Raw genomic sequence first — 25,092 nt, forward strand, 5'->3', positions numbered from 1 at the left:
AAAAGCAGCTATCGCACCATCAACTGTGGAGGATTTGAGTCTCTGGCAGAGTCCCTCTGTTCCTCCATAGCTCTCCTGGATCTTCTGCAGAGCCTCTGCTCCTCTGAGCTCCATCAGGGCCCTCAGTTCCTCAAGTGTGGCCCCAAAGTCTCCAGAGTGGTTGGCATCTGTCCCTCCACCCGCACCTCGCTTTGGATAAAACTCCACCGAACTGTTTGCCATCTCACCCATGGTTGCTGTTGTCGACATTTTTCTCTAGTTCTACTGGTTCTCCCAGGTTTGCCGTACAGTTTTCCTTGTCTGTTTGTCTACCTCTTGTCAGTCTCTCCAGAGCGCCCCAAGACCCAGTCAGATGTGCTGGAAGGAGGGGGGGGGGTCAATCTTCGTGACAGCTTTTAACACCTTTTTTTACCACCCCACTCCACTCCTGCCCTCTTTGCCACACTCTTTTAACTCTCCATACGAATGAGGGCAGCGAGAGTAGGACAGGAGTGCTACAGTGGTTACGGGAAAAAAGAAATCCAGCCCGCTCTACTCTACCCCCTCCCCTGAGGGTCAACAGAACGAGGGATCAGGGCGCTCCCAATCCATCAGGAATATGAAAGAAATAGAGAGTGAGACAGAAATAGAGAGAGTATGAATAAAGCAGCCTTGAGAATTTGAGATAGAAGAGTTGCAGGTCTTGTTTTCAAAGGTCAAGGCTAAGACGTTTGGGCGTGATGGCGTCGGCAAGGAAACCTACAGGGAAACAGAAAAGAGTACAATTAATATTTCCAATCAAGAACTCTTAAATAAAAACTTCAGAACTGACACACAGAGCACTTGTACTCTATGGACCATTTAGTACTACACTAATTTTAGCTGAATAATACACTGATCTCTTGTCTCTTAGTTAAATGGCCCATAGGTCTTGCAGTACTTAAATACTGTTAAACACAGGAATGTCAGAAGATCTGTGACTTGCACTTATTTTTGCTTTTCCAACACCCCCCCACCCTGGTCGAGACCCCTTATCTGTGTACCTCAACAATTTGTTTCACCGGTAAAAAAAAAAAAAAGGATGGATATCATAAATGTATACAGGTGGTCATACACATATTTTATACAGTTTGCTTCACAGTCTGAGAAAACTGCATTAGCTCATGGTTTCCATGGTAACATACAGATGCTTCTGACTCCCACAAAGATCCTTCAGCCTCTCTATACTCTGACATGCTTTTTTTCTCTTTCACACAGTCACACAAATTTCTCTCTCTCTCTCTCTCTCTCTCTCTCTCTCTCCCTTTCTCAAAGCATCTTAACCTTTCCCCGCTAATGCTAGTGTCTCACTCTGTAAACTAGGCTTTCTTCGCCATACGCAATATAGCATGTGTAAGGTGTGTGTTTAAAGGTTTCTTTACCGCAGGCCAAAAGAGCTTGCCGTGTTCAGAAGTGACACACCAAGAGTCAGCTCTCTCTTACGCTGACTCACTCCCTCGCATACCCTCACATTCATCAGCTCCCCCTCACCCTCACTGCTGCGACCCATGGTCAGAGGCAAGGTTAGAAGTGTCACACCTCGCCCGCTGTGGATCATCTGGAGTTTGTCCATGTCAGATGAATACGGATGACTACAGAGGTCAGACCTGAAACCGCCATGGGGTAAGTATGTGTGTGTATATGTGTATGTGTACGACCGAGTTCACACGCATGTCTGAGGTGTAGTCACTTAGTGCAATTATGTACAACATTTAAATGTGAATGAACAAATGTTAAAATGAAAGCATATACTATTTGTGCCACTAAAGTAAATCTCTAAAAATTGTTGTACAGGAACAAGTGCACTTCTGTTAGGTGATCCTCTGTGAACAATGTGCTCAAAGTAAGCCTGTCCAGTGTTACCTACACTGGGTTATCCTCGTAGTGCCTAACCCAATCTGCTGGAGTTAAAAGGGAGAGAGAGAGAACAGACATTACATAAATTGTCCAGCTCCTTATGTAACGTGTCTACAACAACAACTGAACTGTCAGATACTTTCTCTTTCTCTCTCTCTCTCTTTCTCTCTCTCGCTCTCTCTCTCCCATACATATACATGCAAATACACTCATGCACAGGAGAAAAATGATCTCCCAGGGATCAGTCTCCAAACAATTAAAAAAAAATACTCAAATATAAATTTCTTTCTAGATTTCTCACTTCTTACATTCAATATTTCATAAAAGTCAAACTCAGTGAATTTGCCCACTGCTTCTTTTCATACACACACACACACACTCACACACACATATATATATGTGTGTGTGTGTGTGTGTGCGTGTATGCACATATGAATAGCTGTCATCAGTTCCAGTAAAAACTGAGAAAAGATTCTAGTGTATGATTTGAAGTTTATGAAGGTCCTCACAGTCTTAGAACCACTTTCACAAGCATCTCATGAACAACAGTGGTGACAGCAACAGTGAATCAGGCACTGTAACAATAAATAAATAAAAATAAATAAATAAACTGAAGGCAATGACTTTGTTGGCTGGTTCACTAAGAATTGAAATTCAAAAATCAAAAGCTCTGGTGTCAGAAAAAAAAAAAGGGGGGGGGGGGGCTGCCGGGTGATGAGTCAGTCCACTGTTCACTTCACACTAATTACAGATCCTGAATACTGACAGAGCCTTCTCAGTCCTGGCGCATACGCAGTACTTACTGACACGCTTAAACAACACCGACTACAGACTAAACGTACCAAATCGTTTAAAACAGCATCCACACTCTGCTTACATTCTTTAACACCGAATATAGACACAGCTGTTGTGTTATGCTGACTTGTTATTGCAACACTGAATACTGACAGCTAGAGATTCTGAAATGTTCAAATTGGTAAATTACCATGGTAATTATGAGCTTGTTTGGTGGAAATTATAGGAACCTGCTGTTGATTACAGCTTCCTATTTATCCAAAATTTCTCATATGTGTGCACTGTACATGACAAAAACATTTTTTGAAAGTTTGAAGTTGTGGACTATTAGTTTTGAACAAATCAGTGTTTTCGAGAATAATATTTACTCCTTCAATGGTACATTCAGAGTTTTCTTCCTGTGTATTAAAAGGCATTTTTATATCTAGCACAAAGGGAGGTTGCAATAGCTTTTTTTTATCTCCTAGCTCCTAACTTTCTCACTTTTTGCTTCTTAATCAGGATCTAGACTCATCTTATAATAAATCGTCTTATATTTGGACAACATTAAGCTCAGCAGTTACTCAATTTCAAAAATGAAATTATTTGGCCTTTTCATTCTAAGCATGAGGTGAGGATGTCCAAACAGTTGAGTTCTCCAGAACACATAGAACATTAAAGCATAAACAGCACATGCAAAGCCACTGAATGCTAATTAGCAGAGACCAGAAGTACACAGAAGGAGCTTAAAATAGTCCTGGGGAGAGAAAAAGATTGAAGTTGATTTTTGTCAACATGACACAAACTGAAACTACCCAGACATTAGGTATCTTAAGGAATTAAGATTTGTGACACTAATTCACTGTCAGATTGAGTTTCTCTTAGATGTTAAAATTCTCTCTGAGCAAACTGGCTTCTGTTTCCCAAAATGGAGAAAAAAAAAGAAATGACACAGAAGGAGAGAGAATAAGGGAACAAGAGAATAATAAAACAAACAAACAAAAAAAGTCAATTCTTACACAGCTTTGAAGTGCCGGGCCAGACATTTCACAAGTTATTTCTATATAATGAATTACTGAATGCTTTATTTAATTGTCAGAAATAAAATTCCTTTGATGTAAGGACCCTGTTTACAGCTGACAGCAGTCTACAGATGGGATGAGACAGGCAGGCAGTAATGAAGGTGCTGTCACTGAGAGGCAGAGGAAAAAGGTGATTTTTGTGAATTTGAGCAGAGCAGACAGTCTCCTACTCAATTTCAGCTTGGGCAGGATGATAAGGCTCAACATCACAGGCGTTAAAGAGATCAGAGCTATGATGCGTGTTTGGCTATCTATTTATGGATAATAATGTGATGTATGTGATATTTTTGGACATCTGTATTATGATATTTTAAGATATTTGTGGTATGATGTAGACATGTGGTGTGATGTACACGTAACAAGATGACAGCACGAATCACATTTGTTTTCCAGCGAATCCAAATGAATATGACCGATCGGGTCCCTGTAGGTTCATTCAGACCATTAATGGTGCTGAAATTTACTCTGCGCAAATTGATATTTAAACAATCAACCCTTATCAGAATACATCAAAATCCCCCCCCCCTCCCCTCCCCACCCCCAAAAAACCCCTGCCTTAATATGTAAAACACACATATGATAACAAACCAGTCACACGGAGGCACTCCCTGAGAGCTGGCCAATTAACTAACACAATAGCTTAATCAATTCCTGTACCCTTCCCCCTCACCATGTTCTTTTTTCCCTTTCTCTCTCTGCCCAAACCTTTCAGTTTCAATTACTCAACAAAACTGTCACGCCAATGAATGACACTCATCAAACCCTGTCTTTTTAATGTATGTCAATTTCATATGTATTATTTATCAGTTCACTTGAAAGTTGATTTTTGTCATATGTACAAACAATAACTCATTTGTAGTTTGACAATATATAAACAAAGATGGCTAAAATATAAAATTTCATTAGGGACATAAATGACTCTTTTGGTCTTTTATATATTTCTCTAATTTCTCACATCATCTATTCCAATAATGCCATACTTTTTCTTTCACTTCTCCTCATCCCTCTCATTTTTCTCTTTCAGTTTCCTCTCACCCTCCTCACTGCAGTGGCCTGTATTTGTTACACTAGTTCCTGTTTTTTTCTGGGGAACTGTAGACTGCATTGGCGTAAGAGTCTGTAGGGAGTAACATAAGCTCTCAGTCTCCGAGAAGTCAAAATGGGAAGTCCATCTAGACAGGCAGGCATTTGTATGATGCTGACTTTGTATTAAATGTTTACTTTATACATTAGCTCACATCCAGACAGAGGTAACACTTTAACATAAGGGGATAATGTAAAGGCAGTGTAATGTTTAAGCATTTTTACTTTGATCCTTACAAGGCTCTTGATTTTCATAAGCTATGTCCTCCAAGGTACCACACCCTGTTTTAGACTGACACATTCCAGCTGAGCTATACTAATCCAGTGCATGTAGAACTAATGACCCGAGTGGAATTACACTCCACCATCACAGTGGTAAAGTTAAATACTTGGGGTGTGATATCAAGATGCGGTAGCATAGTCTGTGTCATTACCACCAAATAATAGCCTGATTTGGCTGCAGCACTTGAACCATTGAATTGCATTTAGGAGAGGTTTATTTAAGTTAACTGTTACCCTCCCCACAATAAAGAACCCTCCTCCCAGTTCAGCAGAACCAGACAATGTTGAGGGTTCTGTTCATTTGGAATGCCACAGTCTTTTAGCAGAGAATCCAATATGTCCATCTCTATTCACATGGATCAATGGACAAAAGGTTCTACCACAGCTCCACAGGATTCTGTCTGGAATTTTGTCTGGGACCCCTTCACTAAACTTCACAAATCCCTCACCAACACACCATCAACTGATGACTGCTCAGTACACATCACCTGTGAGAATGATTTTGTGAGATCTGCATCAAGAAAAGGGTTTCTAGACGCTACTTTGAACGATGCACTGACGTGAGCTGACATGACCGATCTTAGTTAACATGGTTAAAGGACAGGTTCACCAGTTTCTTTTCTTTTTTTCCACACTTGGGTCCTCACCTTAAACAACTCTTGTCTTTTGGGATTTGACACACTCCACTAGCTTTGATAGCTGAGTCTCAAGGTGCTAACATTAGCATCTTTATAACTAGAAACAAAGAGAGTAATGAGGCCAGATTTTGAACCAGTCAAACTGTGGCCTTATATATTTCCCTCATTTCCAGCTAAATATGCTAACTGTTAGAATCTTGAAGCCTAGTTAACACAAGAGGTAGAATTCATTAAATCCTTGTTGACAGATCTGCTTTAAGGTAAGAGCATGGTGGCAAAAAAGGGGAAACTTTTCATCCTCTCTGGCAAACATCCATGAAAGAGCTGCAACATTTTTGGATATGTAATGATTGGGTCACCTCTAACTACGTCCGTATCTGCAACTTAAAAAATGGGACAACATGATGGACCCAGAACTAGGACATCTACAATGTCTGTTATATTTCAAATAATTTCAGAATTAAATACCATGAAACAAACTGATCTTTGCAGCCCAAACATATCAAGGAAATAGATAGTATACATTAAATCCTTTTATATGTACAAAAATTAATTTCCATCCCTGATTCAATATTTCATTAAACTCTCTCTCTCTTTCTCTCTCTCTCTCTCTCTCTCTCTCTCTGTGAGATTGCTGAGAAACACACACACACACACACACACACGCACACACATAATGCTGTTGACTAAATGAAAGTTCTGCATATTTTAGTGCACCAAATGTACTCTACAATGCTAATCAAAGCTAGATTATAAAAGTTTATAAGGTATTCAGTTATTGTTGAAAACCATTACCCTTTTAATATTAGTCTGTCCAACTATACCCTCGTCTGGCAATGTCAATCCCTCTAAACAATGCAAACCAATAGCAAGACAGTTCCTATTTTGACGATTACACATAAATGACCAATCACAGATGAGCATAGTCTTACGGACTCGATATATGGTCATCAGGTTGGTTCAAACGTGCCCACTACACCTTCTTAACACCCCCCCCCCCCCCCTACCCTATTAGTCCCACACCCAGTACATAGACTACGCATATCATGCAGTAATGGTAAGAGGAGTCCTCGCAGTATACCTAATAAATTACACCAGATTGTTCTTCTCGCGCATTTCGAAGAAATATCTTATATGCGGCCCTCTGTTTGTCGTCAGCGACAGCTGATGCACGTCAGGTGTGTCCTACCGCATCGCAGTGGCGAGCGACGTTTACTAAAATAAAATGACCTTTACTGGTCACCTTCAGAGGGAGCGAGAGATTGCTCCTTAGTCTAAACAATTCACAACTACCAGAATCAGCGCTTAAACCAGCGTATCAGACATTAGGCTCCTCCAATCGTGAAAGGTAAAGAGCCGTTAATTGAATTAATAATGGTGCGGTGCATGTGAGAGGATCGCGCGATGGAACGGAGTGGTGGGCTTTGGAGTGTGCGCCACTCTCATCCGGCACAGGCGCAATGCCCCCTCTGCAAGGTTACCGGTGTGAGTACCAGTGAGAACGTTCGGCACACAGCTCTTCCCCTGTTGCCTGCTCTGCCCTCATATCACTCCCTGGTAATCCGCATAAAGGACGACACATACACAGAGACACGGATAAACCTAGGTAGTGAAAGAAGGGTGTTATTTCGCGGTAGCCCGACGTAACGTTACATTTTTGGATAATGATCAACAGCGTATATGTGATTACGAAGGGAGACAACAATTTTCCTCGAGAAAAGTACATTTAACTCCAACGAACGATAATACCGCTCGTCAACTACCATAAAAACAAAATATTCAGTCGGCGAGCACGAATATTAAATGAGAAACTGATAGTGGGTCGTGTTTCTCCATAATAACATATGTCTGACAGTAGATCAACTCTTGCAATTTGTGTGTTAAGCTTCAATGCAGCAGTTTTATGTGCTTGGCAGCTTTCATTAATCCCAGGAAAAGATCTCAAATTTAGTAGACGGAATTTATAATCATATAACATAAACGCCACATTTCAGGAAACGTTACATTTTATTAAAACCAAACGAGTGGGTCACTGGAAAGCATAATGTCTTGATCATAAATGTTCTCCTAGAAAAAGAATAAGAACATTCCATTCTGGTGTAAATATCAAATACACCAACTCACCAGGCCATGCTCCAAGGACATCAACGAGGTTTGCAACGGAAAAGGAAAATCCGGGATTCTTGTTCAAGATAATAAAAGTAAAATCATCGACAGGGACCAAAATCACCCTCAAGCCGTTGCCCTTAGGTCCTTTATCACCAAGGTGCTCAGCAATGCTCAGCAATGTTTTTAATGTTGATGGAAATTTTGATCCTAAAATAGTGCAGTTGTTGCCTGGTTAGACTGAGCTTCTGCAGAGGAAAAAATAAGAGATGGAGACATCGTATTAAGATGACTGTCCAAATAAATGGGCATTAGTAGAAAAAAGCAAGGGTTTTGTTCGTTGATAGAAACAGCTGTTGCGCTTATTCTCGCTATTGTAAATCAAAGAGGTGACAGAGCGTGGCGATGCGATATTTTGGATTTATATGCGATGTGATGAGAGCCCCCTCGCTGAGCAGCGCGCTGAGGACCTTGGGACGCAGCATCCGCGCGGGCTGCTATGCGCGGATGGAGAGCACGAAAGGGAGGGGGGGGGGGGGCACACTCCTTCTCTCTCTCCACCCCTACCTCAGCTCTATGCTTTAAAGCCCTCCCACTCTGTCCTCTGACAGTGCGATCACGTCAGCGGGCCCAACATGCCACACACACACACACACACACACACACTCTCTTTCCTTTCATACCCCGAGTTACAGGAAAGAACCTGTAGTGTTGTTCTTACTTTCCTGACAGACACTATTCAACATCGCAGGGAAACTAAGGAATATTGCAGTTGGCAGATGCTATTCAATATTTCATATCTGCACTGTTTTCCCTTAAATGTATTTTAAGATACATGAGTGGTTTTGAACAGAGATGTAACCAAAGGCAACAACAGATACAGTTGGAAGATTTTCTTTTGTCCTGATGGAGAATAAGTTCATTTATGTCTGTATCAAAACATTATTCACAAGTTTATCAGAGCGGTCCAGTTTACTATGACTTCTGCTGATTTAGACCAATAGGACACACTTTGCCCTCTAACACGCTGGCAAGCATCTCTCACTCTCACTGAGTTTTTTGATTCATAAATTCAGACACCCACTCAGGTATAATCTTCCCACAGTGTCTGAGCGTTCGAGGCTCAAATCTAATAGCTCTAATGCAGGAGACCTTTCAGGCTATGGAGAGAAAGCTTTTATCTGCTCAAGAGTACTCAGGAGTGCAGCCACTGTAGACCTCATATGCAAACACACACACTTACACTTACCCCTCTGTGTGAAAGCTAACCCACACTCACACAACCACACTTACTCATAGACAAAATACTGTGACTAAGATTTTTTTAAAATATATGTAACAATCGCCATTAAACATTTGCAACTCTCAGTGCATAATAGCCTTTGAATAAATGATGAATTCATATACATCAAACATCAAAAATTCTGCATCGCTTGGAGTTATGTCTCATGACTTTGCATGTCAGAGAATTTTCACGGTCTTTTCACGCCGAAACAGAGGGAAAACAAACATGTATCCTCACACCTGAACATGCTTCTTTCTCCTCTCCTTTCTCACACACATGCTAAAATATTTCTAAGCCAGCTCTGGTAAAGTGGAGAAAAATTTCAGAGGAGGAGTATATATAATTTAGAGTTGAAGGTTTAAGAGATGTCTTCTCCTCCCCTCCCCGTTTGTCTCTCTGGGGAACTCTATGCATTAGCCCTGCAGGTAGTGGAGGCTCCGTAAGCCCAGAGCTGGAGCCTCAGCAGGCTGGCTCTGTTTTACTGTCACTCACAAGAACTCTCAGATTATAGAGCTACAATTAACATTTATGTCCACTAGTGTACAATTATTCATAAATGTATTTACTGACATCTACTCATGTTCATAAAACACTTCACAACCTAATTAGTAGAATTACATTTTTGAAGAGGTATAGGTTTTCACAAAAGATAGATGATTGGGTGGAGAATCACGTATCAGCCTTCCAGGAGCAAGAGGTGTGTGGGACTTCCTTTCGGAGACACCACTGACCAAGGCTTTTAATGTGGCCCAGGTGGGATCCGTTGATTAATTTAAGAATGAATTTGTTACCTCATCAGTTCCAGCCCTTAAAAGAAGAATCATCTTACCACAAAGGGGAGCTGGATATTGGCAGGATGCCATAAGGTTTCTTTATTTAGACGGAACTAAATGTAGCCATTTTTGAGAGGGCTTTAGTTGTCTGTATGGTCAGATTAAGCCTGTTTGTTTGTCTTAGCCTACGTTTTTGCCATGTCTTGGCCCTATCACACTTGGGGAAGGGGAGGGGATCCTTACCAATATGTCCTCTAACTCTGGCACTATTAATCCTTCACTCCTTCATTTGTATCAGCCATACTTACATCTTCATATCACTGTTAGTCTAGTATGCTTTGTATCCCTATTCCCATTATGTTTCTACTGCTCTTCACCCTTTTTGACATTACCTTCTTTTTAAAACAGAAATCTCCTCAGATTATTATACTTCTTTTTCTTCTACGCCCCACGGAGGCATTAACCAAAGCTTACTTGTTTAAAAGTTTATCAGTTTGAATTTGGTCCCAACATTGGCAGGGATTCAGACAAGTGTGAAAGCACTGCAGTACTGGTCAAAGCCATTTTCTAAGACATCTCAGATATTCCAGGGTTTGACTCATTCTTCAGTGTGCAGGAAGGGCAGTCACATGGAGCACTGAGAAAAAGCAGAGTTCAAGGTGATAAGAGTCCCGAGGAAAGTGAACAATTTAAGGTTTGATGCAAAATGAATGGGTTGGCTCAGGGGCACCTATAGAGTGGTTTATGGGTTGACTGGCTTTTCTTTGAGGCTAAGTGCCTGTGAAACCTCAAAACTGGTTTGCTTCGTGTTTCAAATGGGTTGTTTACCTATGTTGTATATCCTGTGCATCCGTGTATTGAAGAATGCGGTACAAAAAAAAAGCACTAATAGGATATGCAGTACATGTAGCGAGGATGGAAGAAACTGGAAAGCGTCCTTAAAATAGCAGTTTAGGGTGATAAGGTAAGAACTCCTATCTCCCTCTGGATGGAGGGCAGAGATGGAACATCTGCAAGATGCAACAATGTAAGATATGACGGTGGTAGAGCACGCACACCACAGGGGGCTGGAGAGCGAAAAAAAGATTTGAAGTTCGCACTGGGTGATAGGGAGCTTGTGCAAATTGTGATATGGGCATGTGAAAAGAGAGACAAAACCCTCTAAGGTTTCGTGCAGTTTGCAGTGACACTGGGAAAGGAAAAATGACATTAACTGGAGGGAGGATGAGGGGAACGCAGAGGGAATGCGGGACAAGGTAAGGTTATAGGCTCAATCAATCCCAGCCTCCTTTTTCCCAGCACTCTATCCCATAGTGAGAGCCGTGCTGATGTTTTATTGATGGGAGAGAATCCGGCTGCACATGTACTCTCTCCATAATTCATATCGCCCAGCATTAGGGCCGGCTTGCAGAGAGAGAGAGAGATGGGTGCATGTATGTTCAGAGAAGTAAAGCTGAACTTCCCTAGTAATGAGTGTAGATTTTCAGTTCATTTAAACTTCCATAAAACAGCAGAATGGTGGGTCTGTCTCCTCTGCTTTAATTCTAAGATGTAGCTTTCTCTCTCTTTCCCTATAGGAGCTAAGGAATTGGAGCTTACATAAAAGCAAGATGGGAGGAGGAATTTGATAAGAGGCTTTCAGGACAAATACTGAAAAGAAAAATATGCAAAATGCAGTGAACTCCAAAATTGTTACAGGCATTATAAAACATAATTATATGTACTACTTTAATAGCACAAATTTATTTATTTATTCCACAGCTACAAAAAGCTTTTCAAAAACGGCATCAGTTGTCTTGGGTGCCCACTCTATGCATACTGTATGCGCGTTGTGTATTCTGAAATAACTTGTCTGAGAGCTCTTTTGGAATTCTTCCTGTTAAACTGAGAGAATGCCATGAGTACTGAAATTCCAGTAAACACAGCGCCCCGCAGAAGGATGAGTAATCCAAGCTGCACACCACGGCAGCTTGGACTTGATTCACTATACACCATATCACTGAACAATCAGAGGAAATTAATCCACATCATTGTTCTCTTTGGTGTGAAATTACAAACATACATTTGATATCAGGAAATGGCTCAACATGTAGAGTGGTTCACAAATGGTGAAAAATCCATGTTATGTATTATTAGGGGTATGAGATACGATGTAAATTCAGGTCTGCAAAAACGAACAGATTCATGTACTTTATTTTTGATTGTTTAACGTCACTCAGAACTTGCTGATTTTGTCCAGTAAAAACAGTTACAGTCGGGGTGGTGGGTATGAAAAAAACATACAGCTACAAAAAAACTTTCTGGCATATACAGGGGTCTGGTATCTCCATAGAAAAAGCCACATCACTAATATAAACATACCCTTATAAAAATAAAAATTATTCATATGACAAGAAAAAGTATCAACTTCAGAGTTCATAAACATTCTGTTTTACTACTGACTCAGTACAGTTCAGGGTAAAAAAAAAAAAGTGTGTGTGTGGGGGGGGGGGTATTAAATCATTTGTTGAAACTTTAACTTTATCTGATGTACAGTATTATGCATTACTGTGTCACAGCCTTATGGAATCCTAGGGGCCAGTAGGGAGGAGTTCTAATGGGAGAGATGGAGAGTAATTACATGAAAGAATATCAAAGTCCTGTCCCAGATTTGGCTGTCTTACCTCAAGTCACAATCCAACTCTGGGGACAGGTTGATTCTTTTACATCTCTTCCTCTCTCCTCTGTACATCCTCCCCCTCTAACCCTCCTTCTCTTTTCCCCCTCTTGGCAAAAATGGAAGAAAATGGAGAGAAGAAAGTGGAGCATGGGTTTGGGAATTGACTGATGTGGTACAGCTAACGACTGTTCTTTTCTTTTCTTTTCTCTCTTTTTTTAAATCCGGTCGTGACACCCACACATTACGCTTGTGCCCAAACCCCCCGTGGTTTTCACAGAGCATCTTCCTTCAAAAGAACAAAGTGAGTGTCCAACACTCAAGTCTTCATCACAGTATTTAACCATGTGTAATTCTACTGTCAAACCTCAGTCCACACCGTAAACGCTCACACTGAGAATGATCAAATATGTCTCTGGTCAGCTGTGAGATTTGTGTGAATAAGGCCATGAGACATCAGCACTGCTTCCTCTTTGAGCTGATCTTCTCCTTGGTGATGTCTCCCTTCTCAGGTGCACTTAGCTTCCATGTCATAGAGCTGCAGCAGTTCAGATATGATGGTCTCAATGTCAGCTTTAGTAATGTCCTCACACAAGACCTGCACAGAAACAAGCAAAAAACAACCAGTCCAAAAGGGGAAATAATATAACAAACACATTTCAAAACGATGATTTATGAGAAGAGTCAATATAGTTACTATTTCAAAACACTATTTACCCCAAAGCATATCACCTCTAGTAGGTTAGTGTGAATGATTTAATTCTCAAAGCCAGATGCATTTCAGTTGATGTCACGCAACACTAGTTCTGCAAGAACTTTGCGGACTTAGCACTGACACAAGGGTTTTTCTCTGTGACATACTCACCTGCCACCACTCCATTTCTCCTTTAGGGATCTGCACACCGTAGCTGTGCATAGCTAGGTAGAGGGTGGAGACAGCAAGGTGCTGGGGTGGGTGACGTACGCACACAGCGCCATGGTAACTGTCTTTGAGTAGGGCCCAGGCCGTTTCAGCGATAGGCGTGCGGGACCAGGCATGCCGATTCAGCAGACTCCTCACAGAGAGCAGGTAATGAAGGAGATACTGAGACCACAAGAGGGAAAACAAATTTGAATAATAAAATTAGACCTGACAGCTTTCAGACATGCCAGTGCCGCAGAGTGTAAATGACATTACAACACCAGGTTGTAATAAAAGTGGGAGTGTGGCACCTTTTAAGAGCTTTAACTTTATTTACAGATGTGGCTGGTGCTAACATGTATCTTAATTCCAAATTCTTTGGCAAATGAGGGCCCTAGTAACACCACATCATTGACGTTGTGAGGTTTGTACACCCATAATTTTAACCATTATTATATCTTGAGGTGAACAGGTGTTTAAAAAAACAAACAAACAAACAAAAAAACCAAAAAAGGTGACCATGAGTTTATTACCTTATGTGGATGCTCAAAGGAGACCTGGAAATTAAGCTGTCTGAGAATGAGAAGTTCACATTGTACTACACTGTCCCTTAGCTCCCAAAACTGTCCATCCAACTCCAGTGGATCACTACCAGGGTGGAAGTACCTAAGAGACAGACAGGCATATGTCTACCTTAAAATGAGAGGTCGCACAGGTTAATCAGTTAAAGCTTACTGTATTTTTCATTACCGCTCCTCATACCTGTGACAGACGTTGATGATATCTCTTGTTCTCAGGTGCTGTTCTTCCACTTTACCCGCGAGGTAGATACAAGACATTGCCACTAAGTAGGGCTCATACACCTGGAGATTAGCCGACTGGAAGAACTTATGGTAGAGGGAGCATGCTGTGGCCATTGGAACAGACCGCATACCTAACTTCACCCCTGCAGTGTCATAAAAAAGGTTTGCGTTCAGTGATCTGGATGCAAACAATTAAGCTTATTACCTTGGTAAGCACGGTTAGGCATTACTCTTGCTGTTTCGAATGTTCACTTGCCATGATTAAATAAGTAAAGCTACGACTTGATTTTTTCTTTCATGTCACATAAATCGATAAAACGCTCATTGTAGTTACCGTACCAGTCTCGATGATAAAACGGCAAACTCGAAAGTGTATTTTAGTATCCGGACTGGCTTCAGTATCACCAGCATCACTGGAGACTCGGCTCCTCGCTACATCGACATTTGCAGACATCAGGGCGGCTACGTTTCGAACCGTGACGGCCCCGTTTTAGAGTCTTAAGCAATACTAATACAAAAACAACACAAAACAAAACCAAAAAAATCACTATCGTTCGCACGCGCTTGTAATCGACTGACTACATCCACCATACTTGGTAAACTGTTGCACTGCCACTGAAGCTATTCGACGAAAATGGCATGTGGGACACTTAGCAATGTACTGAAGATATCGTGTTTTCACACGTTTTCCTAATCATTTCTTAAGCTAAAAATGAATGAAGACAGAACATACATACAGCACGAAAACACACACCATTTGATGACTAACGTTACTTCCGATGTGAGTACACAAACGATCACACAAATAGCTGACGCCATCTACTGCACGGGGTGTACAACTGAAAATTCTGCGCTGCGGAGCAACGTAACGTTAAAATAAAATTTCTGAGAGTGTGTGATATATTATTGCCGACTGATAAAATGTAGATTTATTTTATTTTTCCAATACTTTGTACAAGCTGTCTTTTTTCTTACTTTACATATGCTTTTTAATTATTCCCTAATTTAAGATTTGTGATTTGGCTTAGCTTCCGCCTAAAGCTTTTTTTGTGACGTTGCTAAGGGACGACCAGACAACAAATCGACAGCAATGTCATCTAACTACTCGGCCAACCAGGTAAAATAAAATAAAATAAAATAGAAATAAAAACTAAGACAACTTTATAATCAAATCATATGTTTCAGTTTAAGTATACACGTATTGTATAGTGATGTTCTTGACATTTTTGCTGCAGTATGAAAATACCTTCAAGTCACATAAACTCCAGAACTGGACGGTGCCTAGACACTTCAAAGAGGTATGGTTAAATTGAGCTTCCTCTGATCTGTTGTGTGGTCTGACCTTGCTTTATCGCAGAGGCCTGCCTGAATCGATGCTTTCAGCTTAAGACTGTAAATTTACAATGATTATTTGTTTGCATTTCTGACCTGGTTTTGTTCAGCATTTCAGTATTGAAAGAATGTTGGTAAGATTTCTGAGCAGTAATCTATGTGACTCTAGCCTATGATCACTTCATATGAGTCAGGATATTACATGTTTATTACAAAGGTGTCAGCTTCACATTGCACCGCAATGTTCCTCCTGAAGCTGTACAATGTATTATAACCTGGTTTGAAATGTTATTGATGGGGAAGGTATAAAATGTATGGTCCTGTTGTTCTAGAGACCAGAAGCAGCAGAGGGTCACACTGTGTTTATAGCAACAGACCATGGCCACCTTCTTCCTGGAAAAAAATCAAAGGTCCTAATGTCTTAATGTCTTTCCTAACAGCCTATTTCTATAATCAGTGAAATAAAAAAATCCCATTCCGTCGCGTAGAAGCTACCGTATAATTTATCTACCTTAACAAAGAAACTCCCAAAATATTCAAATCATAATTGCACAGATAAATGGATCATATTTCTTAAATTATTGTTTTTGATATTGGAGTAGTCAGTCATAACTCACATCTACTTACTTTTCCTAAAATTACTGTTTTTAAATATGCTTTTGCCAGTATGGAACTGCATGGCCATCTTTTAAGGGCACATGGGACTTGCCAGCCCGCATCCTTCCCACTTACATCAATCCAACAGTGCGCTCGCTAGACGGCCAGCAGCGCCTCCGGTCTTGGGGGCAGCAGCGGCAGCAGTCCAGACCAAGAACCAGAGAGTCAGAGGCAGAGCTGGAAGTTCAGGGAGATGCCAATGAGGTAAGGACAAGAGCTGTTTGTGAAGAAGAGGGTGTCTTTTGCTCCATTCTCAAATTGCACTGAAATTTGTCCTTTTTATTTCAAATATTTGCTCAACGTTTTCTTTTTTCAGCAAAATAGCATCTCTGACCAACCCACTGAAGAACATCCAATGCCTGCAACCACACCTTCCCAAAATATACAAGAACCAGCCAAAGAGGGGCCAGAGTCTCAGAACAGCCACACAGACTCACGGCCAGTATCCGAACACAGTCAAGCCCAGTCAAGACCTGCATCTCAACACAGTCGAGCCCAGTCAAGACCTGCATCTCAACACAGTCAAGCCCAGTCGAGACCTGCATCTCAACACAGTCGAGCACAGTCAAGATCTGCATCTCAAGCCCAGTTGAGACCTGCATCTCAGCACAGTCAAGGCCAGGAAAGAGCAGTATCTCAGCACAGTCAGGCACCATCCCATCCCAGCCCTGCCCCAGAGAAACTAGAATCCTAGTATTCCCCTGGCCCACCTGATGAACAGCTAGAATACTTCAGGGACCATGATCAAAATACAGTCATATCAGAAAATGAAAATAACATTCAAACTTCCCAGTAAAAAGCCCGCAGTGCATATTAAATCCAATGTGAAGCATCTCCATCTGTCCGTAGAATTATCTGCAAGTTGGATTTATTATGGGTAGCTGTGTATTTTGATATTATAGGATAAAGATTACATAGAAAAGTAGATATACTAAATCTTTTAATATAAGCAGCATAATGCACTGCAACCTTACATCTGGTACTTCAAAATGGAGAGGTAAGCACAAGAGAAAACAGTAAGAGACATGCTATTCTCCAGAGTGCTATATTATACCAAAACATTCAACATCATCGCCAGTTTGACAAATGATTTTATTTGTCTGCTTCATGGAAATTTTTAACATATCAACTATAATGCCTACAGTCGACCAGGAAAATATTTTTGGTGGACACAGGTAATGACACCTATAGGTTCCTTAGAATAATACTAAAACGACCCCAGTCAAAGTGAGCTTTTGTTCTGACAGAGTCATGAGAAACATCTAGGCTTTGACTTGATCTGGAATATACACTACTGCTGTAGTTTTCTGTAATGCTATGTATCTCAAGATCTATCACCTGCGGCAGCTGTCAAATGATAATCACATACAGCTAAGATACCTGTTTGGATGAACAGCTTCAAAAAGAGTGGCTATCAGGAATGACATTTGAAACCACAATCAGAGCTTATCTGACATAACTGTCCTAAAATGATCAAGATACGCTCAGATGAATATCCCATCACAAGACCACACAGTGCTTGGGTAGATGTGACTCAAAGCTAAAGAAAAAATCATTTCAATACATTTTCTTTTCCCAAATGTTCTTTTAATGATTTATCTGTTTCTTTTAGATTGTTTTGGATTAATCTAAGATGATTATACATGAGTTTTCAAGTATTTCTTCACTACTCAACTTCCAATACAAAACTATTGTATTAAATATATAACCTATATAGATCTTGCAAAAAATGTTGTGAGGAAAGACTCCTCTGACACATGCTTGCCAGCCAAGATAAATAATCCACTCTAAGGGATGTTTAGTATAGCTTATATCTGGAAAATACTTAGGTGAAAGATAAATAATTTGTCTGTGATTTCTTTTGATCTAACTTTACATCTTACTTTGACTTTGAAAGGCATAAGGAGTAGTCACACAAAGCCATCCAAATGAAGAACTGAAGTATGTTTGCCATTACATTTTGAAATGCTACACTGCTTCTCCCATTCATTTTTGAATACATGAGTACAATGCATAGTATGTCACACTACAGTGTTGATATGTTTCCTTAAATGACTGGATGTACAATTTCCTCTCTTGGTCAAGCATCTGCTATGTTTGTATGGGTACGGTGTACACATAGCAGAGATGTTTCCTTTTAAAAGACAATCAGTATAACAGTGTTTTTGATCCTAACCCAATTTGGTGATTCCAACTCTATTCATGTTCTATAAAATAACATACATTCATATTATGATACATGATGAGCTATTTATCTGTAAGTCCTCTTTGACTATAAACTATGTAAACAAAACTATGCAACCTACTATAGTGTAGCCAAAGCTGTTGAACTTATATGTTTTAAAACGCTTCTCAATCCAAACACATACTATACTCACAAACTTGTCTAATACAGCGAATCTCCTCAAAAGAAAGCTAAAATCACTCCTCAAACATTTCTAAAAGTGTTCCTTCAAACTAATTCTAAAATCTTTGTAACTATCCAAGATCTCAGTACTGTCACAATTATAGGATCATAAAGTATGTGCTAAAATGAACACTAGCAGTTTCCATGAGTTACAGTGCCGAGGTGGACTACAACTTGTAAAAACCTATTGGCAGTGAATAGGGCTACTTCCTATCTGTTTCCATCAAAACAATCATAAACTAAATAATGTTCATCCTATTCTCAGTACCCAAAACACCTATTAGAATGTCACAGCACTCTAAAGTTCAACTAAAATATTATCAGACCTATTCCACTGAATACAAACATTCATTAAATTAATTTAATATGGCATTCAAACAGAAGAAATATTTTTCTGTGTAATATTTGCTTTTCTTCACCATTTAATTTGTAGTTCAGCTAATTTACTAACTGATTGTCTCTAAACAATTCTGAATTAAAGAGAGGCACCAGACTAAAACAAAAATAAAAGTGTATCACCATATAAATATAAAGAGTGTTCTGAGAATTTCAAAACAAAAACAGAAACTAAATCAGTGTCCACTTTCAAAAAATGATTCTGGAATGAGAACATAAAACTGCAACAAACTGTATGGTTCTTGAGCACGACCAGGAACCTGTCCACAGTGATAAAAGTCTGATCAAGAATTAGTACATAAGTACACCGAGCAGTATACACTGAGAGGGCATATATAGCTCCAGAAATGAGACAAACCAGTCTCACAAGCTAGTACACACCAGTTCTAGAGCGCAAAAAGGCACAAAGAGACGAACCCACACAGTGGGGTGCAGAGTAGCAGCTGGTAGCAGACTTGCTGAATGAATACACAGGGACTTGCACTGGCACTGTGTCTTTACAGTACAATGACACATTAATAAGTTACTCTCAATTGAAATATTTACAACATCGTCTGTTGTCCCTCCCAGTAGTGGAGAGGGTGCCTCGAGAGGGTGCTGAATTTTGTGTGAATGTCACGATGTTGGTTTTAGAGTAACACTGAGAGGCCATCGTATTAAGTCCCTCTTACCTCCATTAGCAAACTTTCAGTGGTATCACTAGGTTACATGTGAGAACACCTCAAACAAAAATCAGTTATTAAAAAAAAAAAGGAAAAAGAATGATACAAAAATCATACTGGCAAAATTCATTTCACTGTTCCATTTCACAAGTCATCCTGTGGTAACTGCAAATTCATCCTCAGCCTACTTCCTGTTTTACAGCAGTTTTCTCTGTAACTACTGAGCTTCCGTTAGGTGACTTCCACTGGGCAGCCTCTATTTTGGTGGCTTTAGTGGTTACCGCACCAACCACTGCCCCTTCAGCCCTCTTCTTATTGGGTTTGGATGCAGGATGTGGGGGTTTTTCGGGATTTGGAGATGTCACCTTCCTTGGGGGCTGGCGAGGGTCCTCCCCTATGTTGACAGACAGGTTGGTGTACAGTGGTGCCAGCTCTTTGGACAGGAGTTCATAGGTCAAGGAATTGAGTCCATCAGAATGCCAGTTTATCCTGGTGCGCTTTAGCAAGTCAAATCTGTATGGGAGGTAAGAAGTGAGTCAGCACAGGTACAGGTACAGGTACAGGTGCAGGTACAGGTAGGCACTGTATGCTCAGATAAGCAGTTAGACCATTAAAGAAAAAAGAACAATTTTTAACTGCATGAATTCTTGAGACACTGGACGGCAAGATTCCTGATGAATAGTGGATGCCTGTGCTTTATACCAGGGTTCAAACAAAACACTGCAGGACTACAAGCCTTTAGTAACAGGGTTTTGTGGCCCTGTTATGAAGGAGAGAAAGATGACTTTATGACAGTTGTAGCATTAGGATTAATGATTACCTTCGAGGGTTCTGCTCATTACCCTGATCTCCTTTATGCTTGATCATTTTATAATGGCCTACAGCCACTGGGGGGCGCACTATCTTCATCCCAGAGAGGCGTACTCTGTTAAAGACACACCACAGGAGAAAAAGAAATAACAGGGATTCAAAGGGAAAATGGTTGGAAATGGAGCCAGAGACTGTATGAAATTAATAAAACAGAGAGAATAAAACAAAGTTATGTCATTTCCAATGACAGATGGAACCAAGTAAATCCAGCAAATAGAGCTAGATTCACACGGACTGAAAAAAAGCTCCAGTTTTGGATTTTCATGCTAAGGTGGGAGGGTTCTAACCATGCCGAATTAAACTAAAAACAAACCACTGATTTTTCAGTAGTTTGTTCAGTAGGAGAAACAGTTAAAAAGCTTTCTTTTGAAAAGTTATTGTGGTAAAATAAAGAGGTACATACTTGACTTTTGGTTGACAGGTAAAGTACATGTTGTACTAAAGGTGTAGAGAGAATCTAGTCCAGGTATTTAACCCCTAATGTTCTTGGTCCTCGTTTCTGGTTCTTCCATCTCACCCGAATCATCTGGGTCAGTCAAAAAATGTTAATATGAAAATCCACATGAAAGCAAATCAAAGGGTGACCAAAGTCTTTGCTTTTACACTTTACTACATACTATGTAACTCTCAGCTGTTGTTTTAAAAAGTTCCTGAGAGATTAATCAAAATCTTAAATCTACTGGAGAGTGGCTGTCCAGGACCTAGAGATAACAGCCATGCAGTGAGGAGCCCTGCTCTCTCAGAGACAAGCAGCAGGCAAAGTGACTGGTCCATGATTATACTGCATTCACATAGGCAGTGGCCATAAACAGAGAGAGAGAGAGAGAGAGAGAGAGAGAACCAGAGAGGAGGTACAAGAACAAATTTGAGGTCTCACACAGCTAAAAAACTAACCACTAACCATATAAAGGGCTAAAGGTTTAACTTTTAAAATTCACAACAAAGCAAGTATATCACAAATGTCATAGAGGAGAATAGAGGCATCGATGATCATTTGAATCAATAATGGCAAAATAATGAAAAGTGGTGAGGAAAGCTGATACCTTGTACTCTAACCAGCCTGATGCTTCATGCATGTACTTACTGAACCCTGCAGTGGCTATGCAGGAAAGATTGGAGTGAACAGAGGGATGCAGTGAAGGTGAGGGTGAAATGAGAGTGTTAATGACAGTGAAATGAAACATGGATGAAAGAGAACTAACACACACCATGCAACAAATAAACCTCTCACAATGCATATGTGGCGTGGTTTTTCATCTCACGCTAATTTGGTTACAGTTAATCTAGCTATATGCAAATGATTTGTCTGAAAACATGGGCATACAACAGCTCTAATTCCCCAGGCCCATGAATGCTTCGTATCAGAAATGTCCTAATCTGCTTTGCCTACCTGGCAGCGATGTCATCATCCTCCCCTCCCCAGCCCCAGTACTGGTTTGGGAAGCCATTCATTTTGAGGTACTGGTCTGGGGTTACAGCAGAAACACCACCAAAATACTGTGGGTATGGAAGCCTGTGTGTGAGTCAAAATAAAGAAAATATGTCGAAGGGAGACCATTAACTACCCACGATTATGTTTTATTTAGTATTCAAACAAAGACTGTCAGATATGAGATCAAATTTAATGTTTGACAAATCAACATTAACATGCATTCATTTTAACTGACATTATATATATATATATATATATATATATATATATATATGTATATATTTTTTTTTTTCCAGATAAGGGCACTAACAGCACAAGAAGCAACATAGTACTGAACCACCAAGATCAAACTCTTAAATGAACCAGAGTACTACAATCTTTCTCATTCTAGAGGAACAGTAATTTTAAATTCAGTTGTTCTGGTCATAGTGCCTGCTTCTAAGACCATGTGTATGTGATGAGGGACTATAAAAAGGAAACCTGTATCTAAACTTGTCCATGGCCACAGAGAGGTGAGTAGGGTACTGGGGGTGGCAGCTGTAGGTGTTGTGATCATTTTCCGGCAGCAGGTCCACATCATGGAGGAAAATACAACTCCAGTCTTCCTCCTTCAGAGCCTCACGCACGCCCACGTTCAGCAGCTTCGCTCGGTTGAATGTAGAGTTTCCTGACTGAAAAGAGAGAACGAGGGTAAGTAAAAATAAATAAAGAGACAAGTGAGACAGTTTTGGACAAATGGAGACATAGGAAGGGAGTGGATTTGCATGACAATTCAAACAAAGCACAATTAAAGTAAAAATATCATAGATATTTTAAGCGTGGAGATTATTTCAACATTTTATGGTCTTTTCGGTCGATAACCTCAAATAAAACCCCAAATTTTCTCACATACAGTATAGACCATGCTATACATATACATCCAGGTACCTGGTGTACAATATAGATGCTGTAATGGATCTGCTGTCGTTGGAGGAAAGGGTGGAGATGATAAAGAAGAGCGCGGAGGTGGGTCTGTCGATTCCGGTACGGCACCACAATTGCCGTGTGGTGTTGTGGTTCACAGTCTGGTGGGCGGTACCGTCCCCCTGGTTTTACCAAAGGGTTACGCTCCTTGATTTCCTCAAATGAAGGCGGTGAGGTCAGGCGAACAGATACAGGGCCCACTAAAGGAGAGCAAGCAGAAAGGGAAGGCATTCATACATCAGTATTTATTTAATTCAAGCACATTTACTATACTGTTCTATTAAATTTTGTGTTGAGGACAACAATCGGAAGGGATATATTTTATACCTCGGCTCCAGTTCAACAGAAAATTTGATCTTAAATCTTATTCAGTTCTTATTAGAGCTGGGATTTAATGTCAAAAGTTCATTTTAAAGCTATTGACTACTGACTACTTAACTGACCATACCGTACACAACACAAATGACATATTTTTATCCATCAAGAAAGCTTTCAGCAAAGGAAACAGATGAGCCCAATCATATTTATACACCCCTCACTCACTCACCCAGCAATGGTGAGGGCACTAGACAATCTTTAAGCTGTGGTGCTGATCCAGTGGGGCCTGTCTGGTGGGGGAGTTGGGCCACAAGGTGACTGAGGTTGGTGTAGACATCATGGGGATGAGAATAGTCAAATTCAGGTTCAGAGGAGTGAACCAATACAGAGACGAGGCCACGAAAGCCTCCCAGGGAGAAGTAGAGAACAAAGGCAAACTGGAAGCCAACCAAAAGAGCCAGAGTGCATGGAGAGTCCAGGCTTCGACCACAGCACATCATTATGGACAGACCAGTGAAAGATGCCGGGAGCAAGAAAGGAAGGAAAATCAAAGGAAAAAGAGAGCAACAGGGATGGTGGGATGGAAGGGGGAGCTGGAAGGAGGAGTAGAGAGAAGATGTGAGGGAAGGAGATCAGGAGAGGTGGAGAGGGGAGCAGTTAGCCCACAGAGCTTTGCAGAGGACATCTATATTATGAGTGGGGGAAAAAAATGCTATAACGATGTCAACACAGCCATGTCCTCAATCACTGAAAAACAAAGATGAAAACATCACTGTACATGTTAAGAATGCATCTGTTAGACACAAATGATAATAAATTCCTTAAGAACATTTTTTCTTTCTATCCGTGTAAATGTATGTTAATATGAAATGCTGTCCAATGAAAAGTGCCAAAATAAGAAAGGCCCCTGTACCTGTGGTCCACACTTGTCAGAACTCTTAAAATGGATCAGGAGGCCATCTGCCCCACACAGATTATTGGACATCCTGGGAATTTAAGTAGTGGGATCTTCAAGTTAGATTATGTATTTTATTTTACATTGACACTTCATACAGTTTCTTATTGAACAAGAGATGGATAGTAACGTATCAACATTAATATATTCTAATAGTACAGATGGACAAGGCCTGAACGATAGCTGGTGTTGCCCTAGCTGGATCTAGAGTTCAAGACTCTTCATGTGAAAATTTCCATCTGCTATTACACAGTGACTCCAAGTTAAAGCAATTTTTGACCATGTTGCATTAATGTCGACTGTAGAAGTTCGAAAGAAGGTCTAAATCCTAACACTTCTTTCATCTTCCGAAAACAAGAATACAGAAGTCTCATTCAATACAATAATATTAACAACAACAATAATACTAACAGTAATAATAATAATAATAATAATAATAATAATAATAATAATAATAAAATCTTCGCTTAGTAATTTACGGAGATGTCTTCAACGCATCGTCCCAAAAATCATTAAAGAATGCAGAATATCTTCGAAAATGCGTATAAATCATTCGATTACCGATTAACATTATCTTTGAACTCACCCTGTTTTCCTACGACGTTTCAAATCAAGCCCCCGGCACCAGTGGTCGTCAATAACAAGCTAGGCCCTGCTATTAGCATGCATTCGATAAGTCCGAATGGATTTTCGCGATAGCATTGCGTAATATGATTTCAAAAAAACAAATTCAAAATGTAGGGTAACTAAGAGCAAAGCCGCGCAATTTTTGACTATCCCACTGCATTTGACTCTTGACAGTCTGTGGCATCAAATGTTAATCGCCGTTTCGGTAAGCGATG

The 25,092-nt window shown here is 40.3% G+C and overlaps 4 protein-coding genes across 6 annotated transcripts in view; 1 reads left to right on the forward strand and 3 right to left on the reverse strand.

Annotated features, from left to right (window-relative positions):
* atp2b3b (ATPase plasma membrane Ca2+ transporting 3b) overlaps positions 1-249 on the reverse strand; it is a 27,129-nt gene extending 26,880 nt beyond the window's left edge. For 2 of the 3 annotated variants that reach the window (XM_030767342.1, XM_030767340.1), the window contains exon 1: positions 18-249. In XM_030767342.1, the coding sequence (XP_030623202.1) occupies positions 18-249 (232 nt within the window). The remainder of the gene's footprint in view (positions 1-17) is intronic. The other variant, XM_030767343.1, reaches the window with a different exon arrangement.
* Positions 250-12,718: 12,469 nt separating this feature from the next.
* On the reverse strand, positions 12,719-14,749 carry ccnq (cyclin Q). Its single transcript, XM_030769985.1, has 5 exons — positions 14,598-14,749; positions 14,218-14,401; positions 13,989-14,121; positions 13,420-13,638; positions 12,719-13,152 (listed from the first exon to the last, which is right to left on the reverse strand). The coding sequence occupies exons 1-5, from the start codon at positions 14,710-14,712 to the stop codon at positions 13,063-13,065; spliced, it is 741 nt and encodes a 246-aa protein (XP_030625845.1). The 5' UTR covers positions 14,713-14,749; the 3' UTR covers positions 12,719-13,062.
* Positions 14,750-15,348: 599 nt separating this feature from the next.
* cfap126 (cilia and flagella associated protein 126) lies at positions 15,349-16,941 on the forward strand. The gene is made up of 5 exons (XM_030767749.1): positions 15,349-15,375; positions 15,494-15,556; positions 15,923-16,000; positions 16,257-16,451; positions 16,564-16,941. Exons 1-5 carry the CDS (start codon positions 15,349-15,351, stop codon positions 16,939-16,941), a joined length of 741 nt encoding a protein of 246 aa, XP_030623609.1.
* Positions 16,942-19,891: 2,950 nt separating this feature from the next.
* b4galt3 (UDP-Gal:betaGlcNAc beta 1,4- galactosyltransferase, polypeptide 3) lies at positions 19,892-23,798 on the reverse strand. The gene is made up of 6 exons (XM_030769186.1): positions 23,525-23,798; positions 22,942-23,177; positions 22,495-22,685; positions 21,973-22,095; positions 20,533-20,637; positions 19,892-20,225 (listed from the first exon to the last, which is right to left on the reverse strand). Exons 1-6 carry the CDS (start codon positions 23,793-23,795, stop codon positions 19,892-19,894), a joined length of 1,260 nt encoding a protein of 419 aa, XP_030625046.1. The 5' UTR covers positions 23,796-23,798.
* Positions 23,799-25,092: the final 1,294 nt, after the last annotated feature.

The sequence above is a fragment of the Chanos chanos genome, chromosome 3 (genome assembly GCF_902362185.1).
Source record: "Chanos chanos chromosome 3, fChaCha1.1, whole genome shotgun sequence".
Taxonomy (NCBI): Eukaryota; Metazoa; Chordata; class Actinopteri; order Gonorynchiformes; family Chanidae; genus Chanos; species Chanos chanos.